Genomic DNA, 22645 nt, shown 5'->3' on the forward strand with positions numbered 1-22645 from the left:
CTGAAGGAGGGAGGGCTCTTCCCAGTGTGTTTGGTGGCAGCAGAAGTGGGGCATTCCATTTCTGTCATCAGTCTCAGAAGCACCGAGAGCCCTGCTAGGTGGCCATTGGTTCATTGTTCAGTTGGATAATGATCAGAGCTTTGTGCACCACTAATGCTGCTGTGCCCCAGTCAGAGGTGCAAGAAGAATGTTTGAAGGAAGGAAAAGAAGACACCTTCACTCACAGCCACCTGCCCAGACCTGCACTCCAGGTGATCGGGAGCAAGTGATTCGCAGACAGGACTGTTGTTGGTTGTTAAAAATGTGCCGTGGCACTTTTAGCTGGGAGCTCACAGCCCAATCCTAACCATACTTACCTGGGAGGAAGCCCTATTGACTATAACTGGACTTCCTTCTGAGTAGACATGTTGAGAGTGCGTGCATGCCTCCCACAGTGGCAGCACTTTCCGAAGGACTCTGGTGGGGAGGCTCTGCCTCACCTGCTTCCCCACCCACCGCACGTGCCTGCAGTAGATGTATTTCTACCATAAGCTGCAGCTGTGCTGCCAGCCACGCAGGCAGGAAGGCTGACCGTGTTATTCCAAAAACGTGGCCGCGTAAATGGGGTCAGTGGGGCCACCTGCTGCGGGGAGCCAGGGCGCTTCTCCATGCACTGGGTGGCGGGATTGACAGCGCTGGGCGGGCAGGGGGGACGCTCCCCCGCCGTCCCTGCAGGAGGGACGCTCAGCGCATTGTAGACTCCATTTCCCAGACTGCCCCGCGCCTGCGGAGAGGCGGGCCGCCCAGCTGGCCATGCTCGGGGTGGGGCGGGGCGCACTGGACCCCCCTTCGGCGCTGGGGGCGGCGGCCTTTGTCCTGCGGCTGCTGCGGGCGGCGAGATGGCTGCTGCGGGGGTCCCTGCTCAGGTAAGGGCGAGGGTGCTTCTGAGCATGTGCAGAGTGCGCGTCTGCTGCTGCCTGGGCTGTACCTGCCGGGAGTCGGACGGGTGGTGCAGGCACCCGGGGAGGACTGGCTGGCAGGCCGGGTCCAGCTCGTGGCAGGCAGGCAGGCAGGCGGCGCTGCAGCGGGGCGCGCGAAGCGCGGGAAGGGCAGCCGGAGAAGGGCCGGACTTCGCGTGGTGCTGAAAGGAAAGCGGGACCCGCTGGGGAAGCCTCCTGGGAAGCGGCACCACCGCCGAGGAGGCCCTGCCTGCTGAGGCTCAGCCGGGCCCTCGGAGGCAGGGGAAGCAGAGCCTCCCACCCGAGTCCTTGGGAAAGCGTCGCCACAGCCACCGTGGGAGGTGCGCAAGCCACACACTTTGCGCATGGGCTGAGTGTGCTTGAGCACCTCACACCCGGCAGTACTTTTCGAAGGACCCAGTCCCAGGACAGTTGCCGGTGGGGGGGCTCACCTTCTGCTTCTCCTGCTCTGTGGCTGCCTACATGGCTTGAGCTGATCTTGCCAGAGACTTAACTGTGGCAACCAGTTCCACTGCTCCCTAAAGGAGCAGCAGCAGCAGCAAATAACAGTAAAAGGGGGAGAGGGAGTGCAGAAGCTGGGCATGGATGCCTGCCCACAGCCCCTTTGCCAGCAGCAACTGTCCAGCACGGAATCTTGTGGCCAGGAGGTGCAGAGCTTCTGTTCCATCCAGTCCTTGGTTTTGCAGGCAGCAGCCCAGACCAGCCTCCGCACAGGAGGCTGGGAAGAAGAGCAGCTTCTAGTCAGGTTTGAGTCCTGCCCCATCTTACGTTAGCATCAGGCAGTTTTGAGTGGCAGCATCCGGCTTCTGAATCCTAGAGACAAGACACTGGGTCTGAAGTGTTCTGCCAACTTTAGCTGCAAAGGTAGGTATCATAGGGTTGGGGGTGTTGGAGGAATTTCTTAAACCTGGTTTCCTCCTTTGGGGGGGAGCAGAGTCGCTTCAGCAGCAGAACCCCCCTTATTGCTGGGAATCAACCCCAGGGAGCCTCCCACACCCAGCTGACTGCTAATCAAGAAACACAAACAACATTGGCTGGTTGAAGTTGCAAGAGCAGATTCATTTACTCACAGTTCCTTAGTAGTACGGTTACAGCATCTGAATATGTTCAGAGGTACACTAACTTTGACAACAAGGTCCTGCAGCTGCCTTGTTCTGCATGTGCCATGTGGTCAAGATGGCGTCACCAGCAGAGCCCTGCTGGGAGTGCCGATCTTGTCTGGTCAGTGGTCTTGAGGAAGAGGGAAGAGCTTGGAGAGGAAGGGAGTTATATAGGATCTGGGGCCACGCCCCACATAGGTCATCCAAGGTGGACAGGTAAATTGCAAAGGACACTGGACTATGGCTTAACCCTTTTTAGGACAGTCTCCTGTCACCTCTTGGAAGCAGACGGAGTTGTACCAACTCCAACAGGGGGGACCGACAAGGTTGTTGAACCTAACCCCCTACCAGTGCAGGCCGTCCACTATTACAGCACCCTGATAGATGGTTATCTGCTCAAGACCGCCAACGATGGAGAGTATACCACCTTCTGAGGCAGACTGTTCTGCTGTTGAACAGGAGAACACTTCCTAACATGTAATCCAAATCTCCCTAATAATTTAAACCTCTGGTCCTACCCTCTGGAGAACAAATCCACTCCATCTTCCTCTTGACGGCCCCTCAGGTAGAAAGATAGATATCATGTCCTCTCTTCTCCAACCTAAATATGCCCAACTCCTTCACTCTTTTCTCAGAGGATGTGGTCTCCAACCCCTCCCTGGAAACTTTCCACAGCCTCCTTAAAGGCAAATATGTGTTGTACTGAGCTCAGGCAGAATTCCTTTTAACTTGTGCACATAAAAAATATAGGGAATCTGGAGAGGCAGTGAGCAAACCCCTGGCTCACATCTCCAGCATCCGTGAACGAGAGAGCTGGTGTCCTACTGATTCCGGTCAAGGCTGGAATCCTTTGCACTGAGTGAAAAGACATGAACAGTCAGTTCTGCCCATTCACTCTCACCTGTGTTGTAATGTCACAGATCCTTCAGTGACAGCTGTGGGATCCTGAGATGAGTTGCACCGGCCCCATTTCACTGAGGACCAAAAGCCAGTATTGGCCTCCCCCTTAAGAGGGAGGAACTTTAGGCAGCAGATAAACAAATGTCAAATGAGAGCCCCCTGGCCCCCAAGGCCTTCCCGTTGAAGTGGAAAGAGTTAGCTGGAGGGCTGTCCCTGAAATTATAGTCTCTTTGTCTGTGGAGCATTGCGCCCCTCTTTGGGAAGCCTGTTTACCATACAGAACTCCATAAAACAGGTAAAGACCCAAGTCAGGGTGCTGGCTTTGATTCTGGCTTTGCATCTTCCCAATGATTTGCTGTCTCTGGTTCATGTTTCCCAGCTGGGATTCCTGCAGAACAGACACAGTACAAATCACATGTGTCAGCCTGTGGTCAGAAGTGCTGGCTCAGTCCCATCCAATTGGACCCCCCAGCACTTCTCTCCTTCAATGCAAGGAAAGTGCTGGATCGCGTGAACTGGCAGCTTGAACCCACTGGGCTTCCCACCCCTGTTTTAACACTGCATTTCGGCACTAGGTTGCTTCCCCAGTGCTAGGGTTATTTCTGAGGACTTTAGTTGCTTCTGTTAAGGTTTAAGGGGGGGCTTGTAAAAAATTATAAGAGGATTGGTGTAGGTTCCCAGTCTTGTCCCAATATGAGCAGGTTGCAAGAACAACACTTCAACTACAGCAGAGTACTTTCAGCAGTTGTATTGGTCAAGGGATAACACATATAGAGTAGTAATTTAACAGTCCAAGAGTCAGCACGGAGAGCAGTCAGTTCCAGTATAACAAATCCAAATCAGTTCCAATAATACACAGTCAAAGATTCAGTCCATAAGTCAGTAATATCACATACATACAGTATCCAGCCTCTTCAGTCACTGGCCGCAGTCTCACAGTTACTCCATCAACTTCCCTACTGCTGCACTTGAGGCTCCTCCTAACTAAACTCATATAGTCAGCTCAGCCAATCAGTATTTGGCTTGGTCACATCCAGGGTGTGCCTGTCCCAGGTGCTTGCTGATTCAGCTGAATCATCCCTCTACACCTGCTCCCTGAACCAACATGTAAGCTTTAGTTCTGCATCACTCAGAACTCAAGCTGACAGCTTCCCTGTTGCTTTAGTTGCGTCCCTCTACAACGGGACGCTAAGCAAAGGTGCTCCCTCTGCCCCCTCCTGTGTAAGCTTTTCTTACAGTCCTGGCCTGGCCTGTGGTGAGATGACAAAACAGACTGATGAAAGGCCAGAGGATGGGAATAGAAGCCTTTATTCTTTGCCAGGGATGCTTTGTCACATGTGAATGACCCTGAATGCTCTAGACCAGCTTTGATATCTGTGATGAACTAGCTTGGACACTGGAACACCATGAGCTTAGACCCTTGGGAATGGGGGCATTTCAAACATTATTTACTGATTGCCACCAGTTTAAATGGTGCCCAGACAGTTTAACGTGCTCGGACCTGAAGACAGCCCAGGACCTCCCCCCACCCCCCATTGTCCGCACTATATTTATTTTCATCGATTATGGCCCTCCAAAGAAATCCAACTACTTGGGCTAAATTGCCATTTAGCTTTTGGGGAAACATCAGCGTCTTAAAAATGACCGTTTTTCCTTGTATATGTTACATCCGGAGAGATGTTCCTCATCCTATTTTTTAAACTGGAAGAAATGATGAGGGGCTTCTTTCTCTGGTCAGTGTACAACTTGGCTTTCCTTGGGTTTCCTTGAGCAGAGATGCAGCTGCCCCTGAATTCAGGGGGCTTCAGCTTCCCCTACCCAGCAGTTTCCCACAGGGCATCCTAACTCTCATCCACCTCACATTGGACCATACAGAACTCCCCCACAACCCTTCTTTGTGCTCCACTGGAAATGTTTCCCCCCTCTCCAGCCCCTTTGACAGACTGGCAGGTATTGGGCTCTGTTTCACAGAAAGGCTCACTAGCATTGCCTCCCGACTTTGCCTCCCGGGTAACCTGGATGGTCTTGGGTCAATATTTTAACTTTTGGCCCTATTCCTGTGAAAGGCTGCCTGCCCATTCGGTGGAATCCCAAACTCAAAATAGGGGGCCAACCTTTTTTTTGGCCCACCTGGACCAAAGACTCCTGACTTTGGATCAACTGATCAGCCCGAGTGGAGATGTCTATCTGTTGGCCGCTCTCCAGCAAAATTCCTCTTTCCAGCATCTGCTTGTTGGCAACACGTGCCATTGAAACATGCATGAAGCAATGCGCAGCCTCTGGCAACCCCACAGTTTCGGACTTCCTGATTTCATCTGTGTCCTTTCCGAGGCTTGGGCTTCTCCATGGCAAATACTGGCGTTCTCTCCCAACATATTGCATGTGTTGGGCCCAAATGCAGCAGCCCCCTTGGAAAGAGGCATTTGCTGTGGAATGAGTGCCCCCTTGGATGCAAAACCCACACAGGCTTCCTGATCTGTGAGACATCTGTGGGTTTTTGACCACAGAAGAGCCAAGTGCCTGTTTCCCACTTTTTCCTCCCTAATCTGTGAGTTGGGAGCCTGCTATGTGGGTTGTTGAATGTACAGTCACAGACCCCACGTAGTTTTCCAGATCTGTGAACTGGGGGGGCGGGGAGAGACAGGGTCCTAGATCATTTGCCTGGAGAGCTCTCCTTTGCCACGGCTCCTCCTCGTGGCCTACTTTGAAAGGCAGCCATCCCCTCCCCCCTCGCTTGTGGCAAGCAGGAGAGAAAAGGGCCAAAGCAGAGGTGGTTTGAACTGCACCTGGGAACTCCCTTAGTCTGCATTGGCTCTTGTTGGCAAGAAGCCCTGTTCTGCCACTCAAGCTATTCTCCTCCACAGCAGAGCTTGTCCTCTCCAGCCAAGGAATCCTTTGGGGAGTGAAGAGGCATTGAGAGCCTTCATCTATGTGTGGCAGGAAGGGTGGTCCAGGCAGCTCTTGCCAAGAATAACTGCCATGTGGAGAAGTTCCACCGCATTTGGGGGAGCCTGAAGGACGTGACCTGGACGCATGCAGGAACTGTGGAGGAAGTCCAAGCTGGTCAAGGAGGGCAAGAGTCATTCTGGACACCCTGGGACTTTGGTGCCATCTTCACATCCTTGGCCAGTTCCTCTGAATGGACTGTGGGTGGGTCGTATCCTGCAGGAGCAGCATGGGGTAGGGGGTCCAGCAGGGCATTGCCGCACTGAGGAGCACAGGGACAGGCAGTGAGAGAGAAGCAGTCCTTGCCTTGGTCCCTGATGGCCCAGAGAAGTCTTCGTCTCTACAGGCGGGACCTCCAGCCTTGGATGAGGCACCCCATGCCTGGGGGTGTTGCATCCTCCTGCTTTGTGAGGATTCTTCGCAGCAGGCATCTGAAAACCCAGGTGACTACTTACTCTTCTTTGTAGAGAATACTTTGCAAAGTGGTGGTGGGGGGCAGCTAGTTGCCAGGAGTGGAAACCTTGTGGGGCGTACCTTAAAGACACTGGGCGAGTGCCATTTAAAACCAACACTGGAAAGTGGCAGATAGCTGGATGGCGAGAGCAGGGAGTGCAGGGCAGTGCCTTCCCCATCCTTGGCACTGATTGCAGAAGGCGCTGCACTCTGCACTGTTCAAAATTGTGTCCTCCTCTGCAGAAGTCGAGCAACGGAGGAAGAGGTGCCACATCTGAAGAAGAGGCGGAAGCTGCAGCGTCTCGACTTCTCCTCGGCACTCTTGCAGGTGAACCAGGAAATCGGCGACAAGCTCCTGGACACCCTAAACCAGCTCCGACACAGAGACTCCCAGGAGTGGGATGCACACTTGGAGGGGCATCGGCCAGCCAGGAATGAGCCCTGGACAGCATGACCACCAGACCAGGCCTTGGACCAGGGGGCTGGTTGGGCTGTTGAGGGCACCTGATGTATGATGAGGGCCGACCTGGAGGCTGCTGTGATGGAGGCCGCCTCTCCAGGCTCTACAATTAAAAATGGAGAAGACAGGTTACATCACTGAGGGACTGCGCGACCCCCTTCTGAGAACCCAGCAATGGCTGCCTGCGCTTGTTTCATGTGATCATGGAAATGGCTATCGCTACAATGGAATGCAGTAATCGTACCGTTTCAGGCTGTTTTTGGACTGTAGACAGGTAGACGGGTAACGTGGCATAAAACAGTTTCACACATCAGCTCTTGTCTGTTCCAAAAAGCTCTTTGTTTGAACCAGCCACAGCTACTGCATCAGCCTCAGAGAGCACCCCTGGACTTCTTGGGCATCTGCATGCTGCCTCTCGAGTAAGCTCTGGGGGAGGGGCAGCAGATGCCATTGCTCCTCTCCCACCACACAGATGGCTCCTGAACTGTGCACAACCACGCCCTGAGAGAGGTGTAGATTGCGCAAGTGGGCAGGTTGTCGCCACCCCTCAGAGCCAGCCTCTCAGCACAGTCCACAGTCTGAATCACAACCCTCCACTGTCCCTTCAACTGAGGGCATGGCTGCAGTGCTCCCATGCCATGAAGGGTGAAAGTGGGTGGGGCTTCATAAACCACAGTTGCAGTGGGCGACCCGGATGGTAAGGGCAGGATGGTGACTCCACTGCTCTCCTCTGTCGCATTGGGTGTCCAAGCACTCTCTCTGTTGGCCTCCTCTCTTGGACACAGGGTTAGAGTGTGACTTCCATCCAGGGCACCAAAGCAGTTTACAAAGATGTTGGTGCAAAACCCCTCCACAAGTAATGGTACATTGCCAAGCCCAGTGACCAACCCCAGCATGGCATCCTGGATGGCCTCGCAAGGATGTGAGGATGGAGACTGGGTAAGCTGTGCCCAGCCCTTGTCCACAAGTTCCATGAAGCTGGTTCCGCATGTGGACTCTACAGTGTGCTACTTCTGACCACAGGTGGGGGAGCAGGTGATATCTTTGAATCCTCCCGCATGTTTTCAAAGAGAACGATCCCACGTGTAGTAAACTAGTGCAGTGGGAAGTGGAGTACACAGCAGCTCTCCTGATGATGTGATCTTTGATGGTTCACATGGGGGGACATTGCACGATGCGCTCCTGCGTCCAGCCTGCAATGGCACCTTCGGTCACCTTTTCCTGCAAAGTGTGTTGTAGCTTTTGATAGTCAAGAGTTGGGTGGGAGACGAAATTGGGAGCAGGTGCATTGCAAAGCTGTCTGTGGGATTTGGGGGGCAGAACAATGCAGTGTAATAACATGGGGGGACGGGGACTCTGACCATCCTGTTGCACTGCTAATGCCTGTGGAGGTCTGGGAGGAGGAGGAGGATTTTCTTCCCTCCTCAGCTTCAGCCTGACCAGGATACATGCAAAGCACCATTTCAGACGGTGCTGCCAGATGAGACAGACCAGCTCAATAAGACCTGGCAGGGCTCAATCCGGCTTAAGAAATCTGGGGCAAGCATAGATTAAAACGGAGTCCTGCAGCCTCCCAGCAATCTCTGTAACCTACAATGAGCTGTTTGACTGGAGGGGTGAACTAGGTAATTATATACCACCCGGGCAGAGGAGGGCTTCTTGACTGTGCATCTCTGGAAGCTCTCCATGTTCTGCACCTTGGGAGCCCAGCAGGTGCCGGTTGGTTCAGTAATCGCAACAACCCAGGATCCCAGAGAGCTGGTTGAGTCCCCTCGGAATGGTTAAAATAGGACAGCAGCCAAGCTGAGGCCTCCTTGTGAGGTCTGCTGAGGAAATGGAGGAGGAACTTCGTTTGAGATGGGTCTGTAAACAAGACTGGAGGGAATGCAGCTGTTTTCTTCCTGTGCCGCAACCGCCTCTGCCATCTCAAGGAAAGCTGTGCTGACGATGGTTCCCGGGTGGAATCTCACACCTTTTCATTTTGAGGCCGTGCCTGTATCTGAATGGTTTCTGGACGCTTATTGGAATTCTGTTTCGGATGGAATTGATGCACCTGTGAAAGATACCCTTTGCCTCTAGGTTCTCTGGTCTAAAATTCTGTAGAGCTACTTGAAAGAGGAGGTGGTAAAATGTCAGGATAGGAATCTTATTTTTAATAGCAAACCATTGCATTGAGAGGTGGTTAAAGAGCTACACTTGGGTTAGCACAGTGTTGTTTGTTTCTTAATGGAGTGGGGCATGTGGAGCCAGTTCTGGACTCAAATGGGACAATTGTCATTCCTCCGAATCCCAAACCATCTCTGATCTCTGCTCCATATTTTCCTGCCGCCTCCCTCCCACCCTCACTGTTCCACAGTTGCTGCCCCCCTCTTTAAGACACTGTTCTGAGGGCCTGGGTGTATTCTGTGTGTCTACAAGTGCAGAACTGAGTGCCCCCAAAATGTCAGTTTCTACTCTTTGAGGAAGGCAGCGTCTTCCATCCATGGAAGCATGGAGAGAGGGACCTGCAGATTCCTTCAGGCTTGAGGAATCCAGTTGTGTGTTCCAGGACCACAAAGGTCTGTCCACAAAGTGGAGCCAGGGGCAAAACAGCTGCTCAGGAGTGGAGCAGTCACACACTGGTGGCTCAGGGAGCGAAGGCCATGACCTCCCATGTTTCACACCCAGTGGGATGACTGAGGCAGTCAAGGACCAACCTCTGTCTAAGTTCTGGCCACTCAGAGATTGCAATGCGAAACAGATCAGCAGACCTGCACATGGACTTGTTCAAGGAACCCAGCTAAGACTCTTATTCTGCAGGTGAGGCAGAGTGAGGAGCTGTGAGCCTCGGTCCAGCCATGACAGATCCATGTGTGGTGTTAGGTTTGCTCTCTTCTCTGCTACTGCAAATACTTGGGAGTCAGAAAGCACTTTGCTGATCCACTGCAAATCACCCAGAGATCTACCAGCTGTCAGTCCTGATCTATCGGTGGGGCAAGAGAATGGGTATAACTCAAGTGTCCAGTGACAAACTCACGCCTGATGGGGAAATGGAGCAGGCATCTCTGTCTGTCTTCAGTGCTAGAGATACAGTCACTTGTGCAAAGCAGCAGCACTTGTGAGGGCAGCCCTGCTCACACTCCACAGCTGTGACGCAGAAACCGCAGTTCCAGGGTTGGCTTTGTTCTCAGGCCAAGTGTCCCTTCTTTTCTTTCTCTTCTCTCTCCCTGCCCCCCAGCAGACTGTTCCCAGCAAATGTGGACCAAAGTCTCCCTCCCTAAAGGCCGTGATGCACCCAGGAGAGTCACTGTGGGGCACTCTAGGAGGTGACGTGTCCTGGGCCTGCAACTTGCTTTTTTGTTGCCGCAGGTGCTGTTTGAGGACGTGGCTGTCTATTTCTCGCCAGCCGAGTGGGCAGAGCTTGCAGAATGGCAAAGGGACCTGTATCGGGCTGTGATGGTGGAGAACTATGAGGCAGTTACCTCGCTGGGTAAGGATCTTGTCTTCATCCCTCAAGGGTCTGTCTTGCTTTCAAGACTCAAGAGAATGGGGGCGGGAGAGCAACTGGGAGTCCCTGCAGTACCAAAGGTGAAGGCAGGCAGGTGCTTCAACAACCCGCTTTATGGAAGTGAACTTTGTTTCAGTCCAAACATTGCAGCCCAGGCACTAATCTGAGACTTCTTGTTTTTCCTGGTTTTCAAAACACAGGGAGGCTCACTAGTTAGACTGCATAAGATGTGGGGTTCCACAGAAATTACTAAACCAGTGGTAAGCAAAAGGGAGGATGGAGTGCTGGGGGGTGGGATGGCCAGACACTGTCAGAAAAGCTCTTGCAGAGAGATTGGAGATGGGTGTATGAAGCAGGATTGCCCAGAGGGATGGCAACATAGGGAGGCCAAAGCTAAACCTCTGTGTGTGTGTGTGTGTGTGTGTGTGTTTCTTTGATGTTCTTATCACACTTTTGAAATGCTTCTGCTTGGACAAAAGGTTCTCTATTCAGTTTTCTGTTAAAGTGATGTACAGATTTGTAAAATACAACTTAAGACAACTATTAATTAAGACAAAAGCAAGAAAGTGGTCTCAAGATCTAAGATCTTGTTAAAATTTATCTCAAGAGAAAATGACTGAGAAACTTCAAGATAAATCAGAAGCCTCCCCCCCCTCCTCTCCCCTAGTATGTCTAGAGCAGTCCTACTCAGCCTTTGGGAACCCTGTAAGTATTTGCGGGGGTAAGGAAGGGGCAGCAACACGATCATACTGCTTTTAAACTTACCTGGGGGTCACTATGGGTCTCTGCAGGTTCTTGGGCCTTCCCCAGGCCTCAGAATGCCTTATATCTGGCATAAAAACAGTTTCCCAAGGGGAAGTGGCTTTTGGGGGGAGGGGGCCGAAAAGGCCATTCTGAAATCCTCAGAGGCTATGGGTGAATGCATGCGGCCTCTGCCGGCTTCAGAAAGTCTTCCAGAGGTGACCAGAGCACAGCACTTGTCTCCTTCTTAAGGGGACAAAGATCACAGATTTGATGGTCTGTGATCTTCTGTCTCTGCAGGGGTCCAAGAACAGATTCCCCTCTGCAGATACTGAGGCCCCACATGCACTTCCAGGTGGCAGTAGTGTATTCTCGGTTTTTCTGCTGTCGGTCTGGGGTTTGGGTGGTCCAGAGTCCAGGGCTGCATGGCAAACTGCACCCAGAGAGTGCACAGTGGCTGGATGGCTCCGCTGGGCAGTCTGAGGAGGTCTCCCTCTACTCAGTGATGTCCATTTATCTCAGCAGTGCCCTGCCACGCATCCTTGTAGCCAGCATCTGCGTGCACGCCTGGGGACTTCTCCTGCCCAAACAGAAGGACCTCCTTGGTGCACAGAGCTGGAAAACTCAGACACAGGCAATGCTGATGCTTGGGAATTTTGAAATCATGTGCTAGCTGTGGGTAGGGTTGACACTTCCAGAGTGGTCTGACTCTGCACAGTCAGTTTCCACCTGGCTTTTGCCTGCAGTCACTACTGCACGTCCAGATTCCCCCTCCCCACTGAGATGCTTCAGGCACTGTTCTCCCCCACCCCCCCCTCTTTGTTTTTGTTATCTGTAGGGATACGCACATACTATGCTTTATTCCTCTCTCCTGCCCCACTTATCTTTTGTATAGATTCTCTGGCAAAATACAGATTGTCAGCTCCTTGTGGACCTGGTCCCAAGCATCTTTTGGAGGGCCTGGTGCAAGCTTGCCATGTGGCTGCCCTCCCACTCACAGTCTCATGAGTCATGGAAGAAAGTTTCTGTTGGAATCCTGAAGTTTCATTTTCTGCATTTCTGGCTCACACTAGAGCTTTTCTGCCCATGCGCCCAAACAAGTGCTGCCTCCTTTTTCACTTTGTTGCTCTTTTTGTTTACTATATCCAGTTTAGAGAAAAGTCCTACAAAGCTTGTTGACTATTTTGTAACTTTTTCATTGGTCCTAATAAAGGTATTATCCTGTCAATGTGTTGATTTTTTAAAAATTATTTTAAAATTTTTTTAAAATTATTAAAAAAATATTTTTGTAAAGACTTTTAATACACCCAGTCATTTGAAAACTTTATTTTTCTAGCTGTTTTCCTTGTAAAGTCATGAATTATTTCTTGGTCCGTCAATCTTCCACGTTCACACGCTGTAGACAAAAAAGTGAAGCTTAGCAGTTCTTGCTGCACAGAGGAGTTGGCGGAAATGTCTTTCTTTACCCAGCATGTAGTTAGTCTGTGGAACTCTTTGCCACAGGGCACGGTGACAGAATCTGGCCTCAGTGCCTTTAAAAGGGGATTGGACAGATTTATGGAGGGAAAAGTCTGTCATGGGTTACAAGCCGTGATGGGAGGTAGCTGGTGGGCTACTGTGAGATAAAGGAAGCTGGACTAGACAGGTCTTTGGCCTGATCCAGCAGGGCTCTTCTTATGTTCTTCTGTTCCCTTCTTCCAGTCAAGCAGTTGCAGTTTTTCTGGTGCAGTTTCACCTCTTGCCTTCCCTTCATTTGACCTCCTTGTATTTCTGGCTGCCTCTTTATATTTCTAGTCACCAGACTAGCATGGGAAGGGCGCACAAGAGAACATTTACTTGGGCAGGGCCAGGAGATCCAACCAGCACTGGCTCCCATTATCCTAGCAAGGATCAATATTATGGGGCTTTATCCTTCCCACCCACTGCCCCTCCCTCCTACCTTTTATGCACAAGGAATTCTGGTATTGGTAACTCTTGAGAGAGCACATAGCTTAAGGAGCACACCCAAGTGTCTCCAAGGTTCCAATGACCCAGCTTTAGTGTCTCACTAGTGCACACACACTCTCTTGGAGAAAGGCCTGGACCAGCTGCTCCCTGCTCAGAAGGCTCCTTGTTCAGCTGGGCTCCAGCAAAGCTCACAAGGTCTGGACATCAGGTGCATAAAGTCAGGGAAATGCTGTCAGTCTGCTCCCTCCAGGCCTGGTAAATGGACCCTTCCCCCACCCCATCATGCCAAGGACACTTTTCGGCATGTTACTCTGTAAAGTGCTACACCCACTGAGGTGCTGTCAGGCCCTTGGTCCGTCTCACTCAGTTCCACTGACAGGCAGCCGGGCTCTTTCCCAGTGTCAGAAAAACCCAGGCTGGTAAGTACGCATCCAGATTTATTCAGGAATAACTAAGGTGACACATAAAAAAGATTGAGATGTTCATAAAAGGTTACAGCAAAACACACACAATTTAAAACAGCTTCCTCACTTGCTCTCACTTTAGAGACTTTCACTCACTTTCACTCTCCCTTGGTAGCCTTTAAGATAGCCAGGCCAAACTCACTGGGACCCCCCAGCCAGGCCACCCTGAACTAGACAGGCAGGACCCAGCTTGGCAACCAACAAACTTTCCCAACCTGAAAGTGCTGCTTATACCTTGAAACCATTATCAGCCTTGCCCAAGGAAGGGCTCTCAGAGGCCTCCGATTCACAGTCAACTCAGCCTTAGCAAGTCATCAATGCAGTCATCTAGGCTCAGTTCTTACTGGCCAATCTGAGTGACTAAATGACAGAGCTGCTTTTCAGCCTTCCAATTTAACCAACTTCCCCCAACTGTGGAGAAGAGGATGGTGAACTCCAAAAAGGAATCTAAAGCCCAAGTTCTTATTCTTTTTTTTCTTTTTTTTAAACTTCACACCCAGCACTCCCAGAACAGGAGATCCAACCTGTGTCCAATTCTGAGCACCCCACTTCAAGAAAGATGCAGCCTAACTGGAACAGGTTTAGAGGAGTGCAGTGAGGATGATCAGGGGGCTGGAGGACAAGCCCCACGAGGAAAGGTTGAGGGAACTTGGCACGTTCAGCCTGAAGAAGAGAAGGCTGAGAGGGGATATGAGAGCTCTCTTCAAATACCTAAAGGGCTGTCATATGGAGGAAGGGAATAATTTATTCTCAGCTATCACTGAAAGCAGAACTAGAATCAAAGGGTACAAACTGCAAGAGAGGAGATTTAGATTAGATCTCAGGAAAAAATTCCTGATGGTCAGGGTGGTTCAGCAGTGGAAGAGATTGCCGAGAGAGGTGGTGGACTCTCCCTCACTGGAGATATTCAAGCAGAGGCTCTACAAGCACCTGTTGGAGATGGTTTCCTGCCTAAGGCAGGGGGTTGGACTAGATGACCTATTAGGCCCCTTCCAACTCTATGATTCTATGAACTGCCTGGGACAGTCTGCAGGCCACACAGGGGCTGCTCTTCCCCATGGCTGGCCTCTTCAGCCTAGAAAAGAGACGCTTGAGGCGGGACATGATTGAGACATACAAAATTATGCAGGGAATGGACAGAGTGGATAGAGAGATGCTCTTTACACTCTCACATAATACCAGAACCAGGGGACATCCACTAAAATTGAGTGTTGGGCGGGTTAGGACAGACAAAAGAAAATATTTCTTTACTCAGCGTGTGGTCGGTCTGTGGAACTCCTTGCCACAGGCTGTGGTGCTGGCGTCTAGCCTAGACGCCTTTAAAAGGGGATTGGGCAAGTTTCTGGAGGAAAAATCCATTATGGGGTACAAGCCATGATGTGTATGCGCAACCTCCTGATTTTAGAAATGGGTTAAGTCAGAATGCCAGATGTAGGGGAGGGCACCAGGATGAGGTCTCTTGTTACCTGGTGTGCTCCCTGGGGCATTTGGTGGGCCGCTGTGAGATACAGGAAGCTGGACTAGATGGGCCTATGGCCTGATCCAGTGGGGCTGTTCTTATGTTCTTATGGCTCCTCCCAGAATGGCTGAGAACATTTTTAAGGGAGCTGAGCCCAAAGAAGAATCCAGCCTCTGCATGCCTGACCAATGGGGGGCCCGGGCCTGCTACCTCTTGAGTTTGGTGCAGGGCTAAGAGGAGGGGTGGCTGCTCCCCCAGACCCCATTCAGGTGCCTTCAGCTTCTACTCTGACTCCCATACTCCTTCATTTGCATGTCTGAGCAGTCACCTGAAATACAAATCCAGGCACATCAATTCTCTTGAGCAAAATTCAGCTGTATGGAAAACTCAACAGGAACATCACAGGGTTGTAAATGCCAAGAATTAAGTACTTAGCAGAAGGTGAGGCTGATTCTTTGATGATGATTGCAGCAAGGACGGAGGACTGCTCTCCCAGTGGGGACTTCAACCAGTCAGAATCAGAGGCTATAATTTTGGCTCTGAAACCTAAGAACATAACATAAGAACATAAGAACAGCCCCACTGGATCAGGCCATAGGCCCATCTAGTCCAGCTTCCTGTATCTCACAGCCTGAAAACCTGAAAATCCTTGTTTGAGATGAACCACTTGCTCACTGAGCAGCTGCTGCGACTCTGCCCAAGTGAGTCTCCAAGTGAGACTCCTTTCTAGCAGAACGTCTTGCATTCCTTGCTGGACTGAGGCAGGCCTGAGCTTGATGGGGAGCTTCTGGCCTCCCTGCTCCTACACACTTTTGTAGCTTTGACTTAAAGGGGTATTAGGAAGTTGTGTCCAGACAGAAGGTGTATGACCTCTGCATAAGTGGGAAATTGTATGTATGTTGAGCTAATTGGCCAAGGTTTGGCGATGCATACAAGCACATGGACTGCTGCTAGAGGCTGAGGCTGCCTGTGTGAGCAGTAGCCCCCCCATTCTGTTTTGCATCCTGTTTTTGCGAACCCCCTCCCTTCCCAGAACAAGTTGCTATGCAGTGTTTTGAACCAGTAGGGGAAAGATTGGGGAAAGCCGAGGAATGGGAGGGGGCGGCACAAACCAGGAAAGAGGTCTTGGGTCATGGTGAAGAGTGCAAGCAAAACATGGATTTCGTGTCCGGCAGTGAGGAAGAAAGAGCGTGAATTCCATGCTGGGGGTTGCTAGAAGTCTTCCTCCTTCGCTCACAGTGCTGGAGCCAGGGATCATGCAATGAAACTGGTGGGTGGGAGATTCAGGACTGCCAAAAAGCGGCCCTTCTCACATTGTGTATAGATAACCTCTGGAACTCATGGCCACAAAGTGTGGTGAGTACCTACAGCTTGGATGGCTTGAAAAGAGGTCGATAAAAGTCATGGAAGAGGAATAATGGCTCTGGGTGGCAACTACTCACGATGGCCACATGCCACCTCTGGGGCTGGCAGGTGTAGGGTGCCTTCTTCATCTCCTGCTTTGGGGCTGTCCAGGGACCAGTTGTGGGAAGTGGGGTGTTGGCCCAGCCTGGCAGGGCTTTCTGAAGTCGTCCCGATGATTGTGAACCAAGGTGTGGGGTTCTTTTTGATCCTGACTGCAATATGTAAAGGAATAGTTTCTCTGTACACCATCCCCCAACTGATAAAAGCGTGGGAGGAGAACTGCAAAGGGGCCGAAGAGAGGAGGAGCAGGACTGGGGCAGGCACATTTATTTACTTGTTTGTTTGAAAGATTTCTACTCTGCCTTTCCTCTGCCAGAGCAGATGTACACGGGTGCTAAAGGCCCAGAATCCAAAACAGTCTTTCAGTCTTACATTGGGAAATGGAGCCTGGTGCAACCCTGAGACCACAGATGTGCCCCACACACTCCTCAGTCCCTTTTCCCCCACATGGCCTCCGTTGTGGCTGTTGTACTTCCTGGTTCTTTGTTCAGTCATTGCCAAGCAAGAGTGTACAAAGGAGGGAGTAGAGCAATGGTGGGAAGAAGGACCTTCAACCACCCCACGTATTCTATTTACTGAAAAGATTTATACCTAGTCTTTCCTATGCCAAGCCAAATGGCTATCCCGTTGTCGAGAGAGCTGCTCTATGTTGTCCTCTGCTCCTACAACAGGGCACCTGTCCACCAAGCCTGAGGTCATCTGCAAAATCGAGCAGGAGGAGGAGCCGTGCATGGAGGAGATACTGGAATCCCCCAAGTGGAGGAGGCCCCAGAGCCCCTGGCTGGGTGAGTAGTCTGTGGGTGGGGGTACTCTGGGGAGACAAAGAGGGGCAGCCCAAACTAGTCGGGTGAGTTAGTTGGGCCACGGGGAATGGCTTTTGGTTCCCCAGTTCTGGGGCAATGATACTTCTTGGCATTCTTTTCCTCACTAAAAAAAAAGTGGGCTTCCTGCAGCATATCCAGATTTTTTTGGCAAGGGTGGCATTTTTTCTTGGAATGCATCATGCCCGTGGGGTTCCTGGATCCAGGGTGGTGGACCGCGCTCTTTCTTGTGTGGAGGGCAGGCCTGGACCTCAAAATAGCCCTGGAGGGAAGGGTGGGCTATTCCCAGGACAGAACTTTTCCCAGCCCTCAGCCCGCTCCCTTGCTGCCTTTCCGCCTCCTTCCTGCCCTGTCGGGGCAACCTGAGTCCTCCAGTGGATGTTACCACTGTGGACTGTGGGTTGGAGGAAGCCATTTTTGAGTGCCTGGAAAGTCACGAAAACCAAACCGAATGCCCAGGGCCGCTGTGAGAGAGGCTGTGGCCCGGGCTGCTTCCTGCTCTGCTCCTGGCCCCCACGCAGGGTGTTTTTCACCCACAGACATATTCAAGTGTGTGGTCGCCCTGTAGAAGCCAATCCTGCCCCCTCTGAACACTGCCAGCCCCTTCCTACTGTGTGTGCAGACCAGGCCTCAAACAGGGGCAGGCAGGCAGGTTGGACTCTGCTAAGTCTCCTCCAGGGCTTAGGCTGAGCCTCTTCCCAGCTCTGACACCTGAGACTTTGGTATGCAGAGTCCTGCCAGTCCCAGTTTGTGATGCTTGGAATATCTTTTCTTTTCTTCCCAGCAGGTGATGGAATTAGGATGGCAGAGGAGGAGGACGGCGAAAGGACTGGACCTGCCCAGCAGCGCCCAGCCCGGCGCAAGCGGAAAAAGAAGCTGCCTGCTCCAGCAAGCGAGAAGCTGGTGACACGGGCTAAAAACACACCCCTGACTGAGGACGACATGCTCCCACGACTGACGCTGAAGATGAACCCACCCAAGTGCCCCGAGTGTGGCAAGAGCTTCCTGAGCAATGTGGCCATGGCCATTCACATCCGCACCCACACTGGGGAGCGCCCCTTCAAGTGCCACCTGTGCCCAAAGGGCTTCCCCTCCCGAGGGGACCTGAAGCGGCACATCAAAACCCACCTGCACAGGAAAGAGTTTCCAAATGCCAACGCTGCCCCCAAGGGCAAGAAGTGTCTCACGGCCAAGCTGCAGCTCCTGCGCCAGCTGGGGGCGGCCCCGGGCCCCAAGAGGCCACACACCTGTGGACAGTGCGGGAAGAGTTTCAACAAGAAGCAGGACCTGCGGAAGCACCAGGGGACACACTCCACCGAGCGGCCCTTCTCCTGCCTGGAGTGCGGGCGCAGCTTCCGGCTCAAGCAAATCCTGGTGGCCCACATGAAGGTGCACGGGGGGGAGAGGCCGTACACCTGCGCACAGTGTGGCAAGCGCTTTGGTCAGAAGCACCACGTGGAGAGCCACCAGCGGGTGCACACTGGCGAGAAGCCCTTCTCCTGCACCACATGCGGAAAGCGCTACGCCCAGAAGCAGCCGCTCATCAGCCACCTGCGTGTTCACACTGGGGAGCGCCCTTACGCCTGTGCCGAGTGCGGAAAGACGTTCCGGAACCAGGCCACACTGACCATCCATAACCGCATGCACACTGGAGAACGCCCCTACCGCTGCCTGCTGTGTGGCAAGGCCTGCAGCCAGCTGCAACACCTGAAGAGTCACCAGCGGGTGCACCGTGGAGAGCAGCATCTCATTGAGGCTGGTGACATCAAAGCCCTGGCGCTGAAGAGAGCCCGGGAGATGGAAGAGAAGCCCCATCAGTGCCCCAAGTGTGAGAAGCGTTTCCGGGACGAGAAGATCATGCAGACCCATTTAAAGACCCATGAGGAGAAGTCCCCGAAATGTGCGGCTGGGTTGGGTCCCAGCCACAGCCCTCGTCTGCCTGCTCGGCCAGGCAAGAGCCCAATGGAGCTAAAACTTGCCAGCCCAGGGACAGGCCTCAGGACCAAGCAGAGGAGCCCTGCTGCAGTTCAGCCTGCTGGGAAGGGAGACTTTGCCTGCACTGATTGTGGCAGGAAGTTCACCCAGACCAAATACCTCACCATGCATCGGAGGAGCCACACGTGAGAAGGGCCTGCCTCTGTCGGGAGGGAGACGTCAGGGCTTCAAGGGGAGCCTTTTTGCTTGGGGTCACAAGCATGTCAAAGGGAGGATGTCAACTTTCAAGTCATCCTCTGGCCGTATGCCGAAGAAAAGGGGAACGGCCTGTTTCTGGCTAAGACTTCAAACACAGGTTTTAAAAAGTACAGGACCTTCTATAGGAGCAACTATAATGTTCTTCCTCTTTTTTTCTCCCCTCCCCCCATTTTTCCAAAAAATCCAGCCTGAGGAAGACGTCTGTGTTCCTGGCACCCTGCACCTGGCTCACTTGTTCTCAAAATGCCTCACTGGCTCTCTGTTTATTTCTCTGAGTCCAGTGTGGCCTTCAACGCTGCATCAAGCTGGACACTGCACAACAGTCCTCAGTAACAGGTCACGTGGACAGAGGGCAACTGTCCTGCACGGGGGTGGAGGCGGCGGGTGGCCTGGACAAAAAGCGAAGTGGAACAAAACTCCTCAGCCAAACTCACCAGAGGTGGGCGATACCCAAGGACCCTGCAAAGCAAACCGGACGCCTGATGGCATTTGTGGCCCTAAGGCTGCTCCATCCGCTGAGGGAGAGTTGGACACAGTTGTGGGGGACAGATTAAAATCTGGGACCTCTTAAGATGGAGGACTTCTCGCTGGCAACTCATGACAAACGGGGAGGGGGACGGCCAGGATTTCCTGCACTGCTGGCAAGCTGCACTCCATGGGGGGACTGAGCTGCTGGCACTAGCAGTCCTGGAGATTTCAGCAGCACGTAGGCTGTTGAGATACCCAAGTTGTGTGCCCTGAAATAGTAACAACAACTATTATTATTATTACAAATATTTATATGCTGCTTTTAACAAAAATTTTCACAAAGCAGTTTACAGATAAAATCAAATAATTACAATCAGTTGTAATCTACTTGGTAATCACTGTCATTACTAAAATCACTTGTAGTTGGTTAGCTTTCAAAATTATACTCAGAAGTTGATCATTTGCATGCACACCTGTCCAGGAGAACTTTTTCTGATTTAATCTGTGCTTATAAATTCCTCCTCTCTTGAAGCTGCAGAAGAACACTGCATTGCTCTGACTCTGTGTGGCTCCTCCAATGTAGCTCTCTTTCTCTCTGTCTATGCGTGTGTGATCAAGTCCTTTTCATATTTGTTCAGAGTAACTGCTCTTGATTTCAGTGGGACTTGATCCCTTCACCTGGGAGGTGTGTCAGGATTTGCACCAAGGTTGTATCTTCCTTTCAGTCCATCTGTGTACTACCAGTGAACTTATACAGATAGATGTGAGCAGGATAGTAATGTTGGAGTACTAGTACATTTTGTAGACCTTTCTTGCCAAGGCAGAGTCCCTTTTCCCTTCAGTGTGCTTTAGGGTTCCCTTTGCAGCTCAGCCAAGCCAAGGAGCAGAAGGATGACAGCGATTCCTCTTCCAAAGTGCGCTTAAGGACTGGTACTCGTTCCAGTTCCCAGTAGCAGTTGTGGGAACCCTCCTGTTTAATCCATCACATAAAAACTGGCACATAAGGTTGTGTCAATGTTGGAGACCATCCTTGGTGTGATCACCTATTAAACCATCCCATTTGTGTGAGCAAAAGAGCTTTTAACAGAGTGAGAGTCACCTCGTTAATGTCCTCTAGGATTCCTTTCAATCTGCTGTAGCGGCCAGGAGGGACGAAGTGTACGGGGGTTGATGCTTCAGTGCAGTTTATTTCTAATAACAACGAATGCTCTGATTAACTAAAAGGCCCAGTCCTGTTCAGATACAGGATAAAGGAGCTAATAAGCAATCCATCCTGGGGCACTCCATATACAAATGCTTTTATGGAAATACCCAAAGTCTCCGAGCAAAGATGGGAGAACTGGAATGTCTGGTGACAAGGGAAAACATTGACATAGTGGGCATAACGGAAACTGGTGGAATGCGGGGAATCAATGGGATACCACAATCCCGGGCTATAAATCTACAGGAGGAACAGGGAGGGGCATGTTGGAGGTAGGGTGGCTGTTTATGTTAAGGAAGGGATAGAATCCAGCAAAGTAGAGGTTGAAGGCGGGTCTGACTCCATCATAGAATCCCTGCAGGTTAAATTACCAGGCCTGAGGAGCAATGTAATACTAGGGGTATACTATCGTCCTCCAGACCAGAAACCAGAAGGGGACCTTGAAATGAGGAAACAGATCAGGGAGGTGACAAGGAGGGAAAGGGTTGTACGAGTTTGAGAACCTTTATTGGCATAAAACAAATTTAACAGGACACAGGAAACAACAAATTCTGTTCACAGCATAATATTCAGGTAGATGGAACACGTGAGGATGTTTTCTTTATAACAGCTAACAAATAATCAGCGACCAAGTCAGTGGTAGCCGCAAAATTATCTTCCAAAAGAAAACGCAAGGGATCATCAGAAGAACCAGAGAGAACAGACAAAGTTGGATCTAGAAAAGAATCACGAAGTGTTCGGAGAGCAGGGCAGTGACACAGGTTCCAAGAAACAAAATTTACAGGTCCTACTATTGAACGGAACATTGCAAAATCTGCCCTCAAGAACTGCAGAGGGAAAAATATTGAACCTGGCGAGCATAAAAGCCCGCCTCTTACTAGGATTAACTAGTTCCCTAAAATAATTGACAGCACGGTCAGAAGCAAAGGATAGACTGAAATAATGAGGGGAGCAGATGGGGTTAATGCTAGAAATTAGTAACTGGGATTCGACTTCAAAAAGTCTGGTCTTAATGATGGAATGGGCCTGATTAAGACCAGTGTCGGCAAGTGATTCCAAGGTAATTTCCAAAGATTGGAGTTTGGCTTTGAAAAGCCTAAACCAATTAGAAATATAAGAATCTTTTAGTAGATCGTGGAGAAGGGAATCAGGTTGGAAATTTAAATGGAGACGCAACCAATATTTAAAGGTTAGAGACCACGCCATGGTGGAGGGGAGGAAAGGGTTGTAATCATGGGAGACTTCAATTATCCTCATATTGACTGGGTCAATTTGTGTTCTGGTCACAAAAAGGAGACCAGATTCCTTGACATGCTAAATGACTGTGCCTTACAGCAGCTAGTCATGGAGCCCACCAGAGGACAGGTGAGTCTGGATTTAATATTGTGCGGTACTCAGGACCTGGTTAGAGATGGCAATATGGAGCCATTGGGGAACAGTGATCATGCTGCAATCTGTTTCGACATGCACGTCGGGGGAAGAATACCGAGCAAATCTCTCACAAAAACCCTTGACTTCCGGTGAGCAGACTTCCCTCAGATGAGGAGGCTGGTTAGAAGGAGGTTGAAAGGGAAGGTAAAAA

At 51.3% G+C, this 22645-nt stretch overlaps 1 protein-coding gene across 5 annotated transcripts; it reads left to right on the top strand.

Annotated features, from left to right (window-relative positions):
- Positions 1–846: 846 nt before the first annotated feature.
- Positions 847–20934, top strand: LOC136651708 (gastrula zinc finger protein XlCGF57.1-like). Of its 5 annotated transcripts, XM_066628335.1 has the most exons (5): positions 6083–6348; positions 6602–7841; positions 10167–10287; positions 17052–17165; positions 17986–20934. In XM_066628335.1, exons 3-5 carry the CDS (start codon positions 10254–10256, stop codon positions 19323–19325), a joined length of 1488 nt encoding a protein of 495 aa, XP_066484432.1. In that variant the 5' UTR covers positions 6083–6348; positions 6602–7841; positions 10167–10253; the 3' UTR covers positions 19326–20934. The 5 variants fall into 5 exon arrangements, with proteins under 5 accessions (XP_066484430.1, XP_066484431.1, XP_066484433.1 ...); XM_066628333.1 differs by lacking the exons at positions 6083–6348; positions 6602–7841 and adding an exon at positions 847–905; XM_066628334.1 differs by lacking the exons at positions 6083–6348; positions 6602–7841 and adding an exon at positions 847–905 and having other exon boundaries at positions 17989–20934.
- The last annotated feature ends 1711 nt before the right edge of the window (positions 20935–22645 follow it).

Source organism: Tiliqua scincoides, chromosome 5, assembly GCF_035046505.1.
Source record: "Tiliqua scincoides isolate rTilSci1 chromosome 5, rTilSci1.hap2, whole genome shotgun sequence".
In the NCBI taxonomy this organism is placed as follows: domain Eukaryota; kingdom Metazoa; phylum Chordata; class Lepidosauria; order Squamata; family Scincidae; genus Tiliqua; species Tiliqua scincoides.

Coding starts and splice junctions, on each gene's coding strand:
- LOC136651708 (XM_066628333.1), top strand. CDS start 879: ATGGCTGCTGCGGGGGTCCCTGCTCAG. Junction 906..10,166: donor CTGCGGGGGTCCCTGCTCAG/GTAAGGGCGAGG, acceptor TTGTTGCCGCAG/GTGCTGTTTGAGGACGTGGC. Junction 17,166..17,985: donor GCCCCAGAGCCCCTGGCTGG/GTGAGTAGTCTG, acceptor TTTTCTTCCCAG/CAGGTGATGGAATTAGGATG.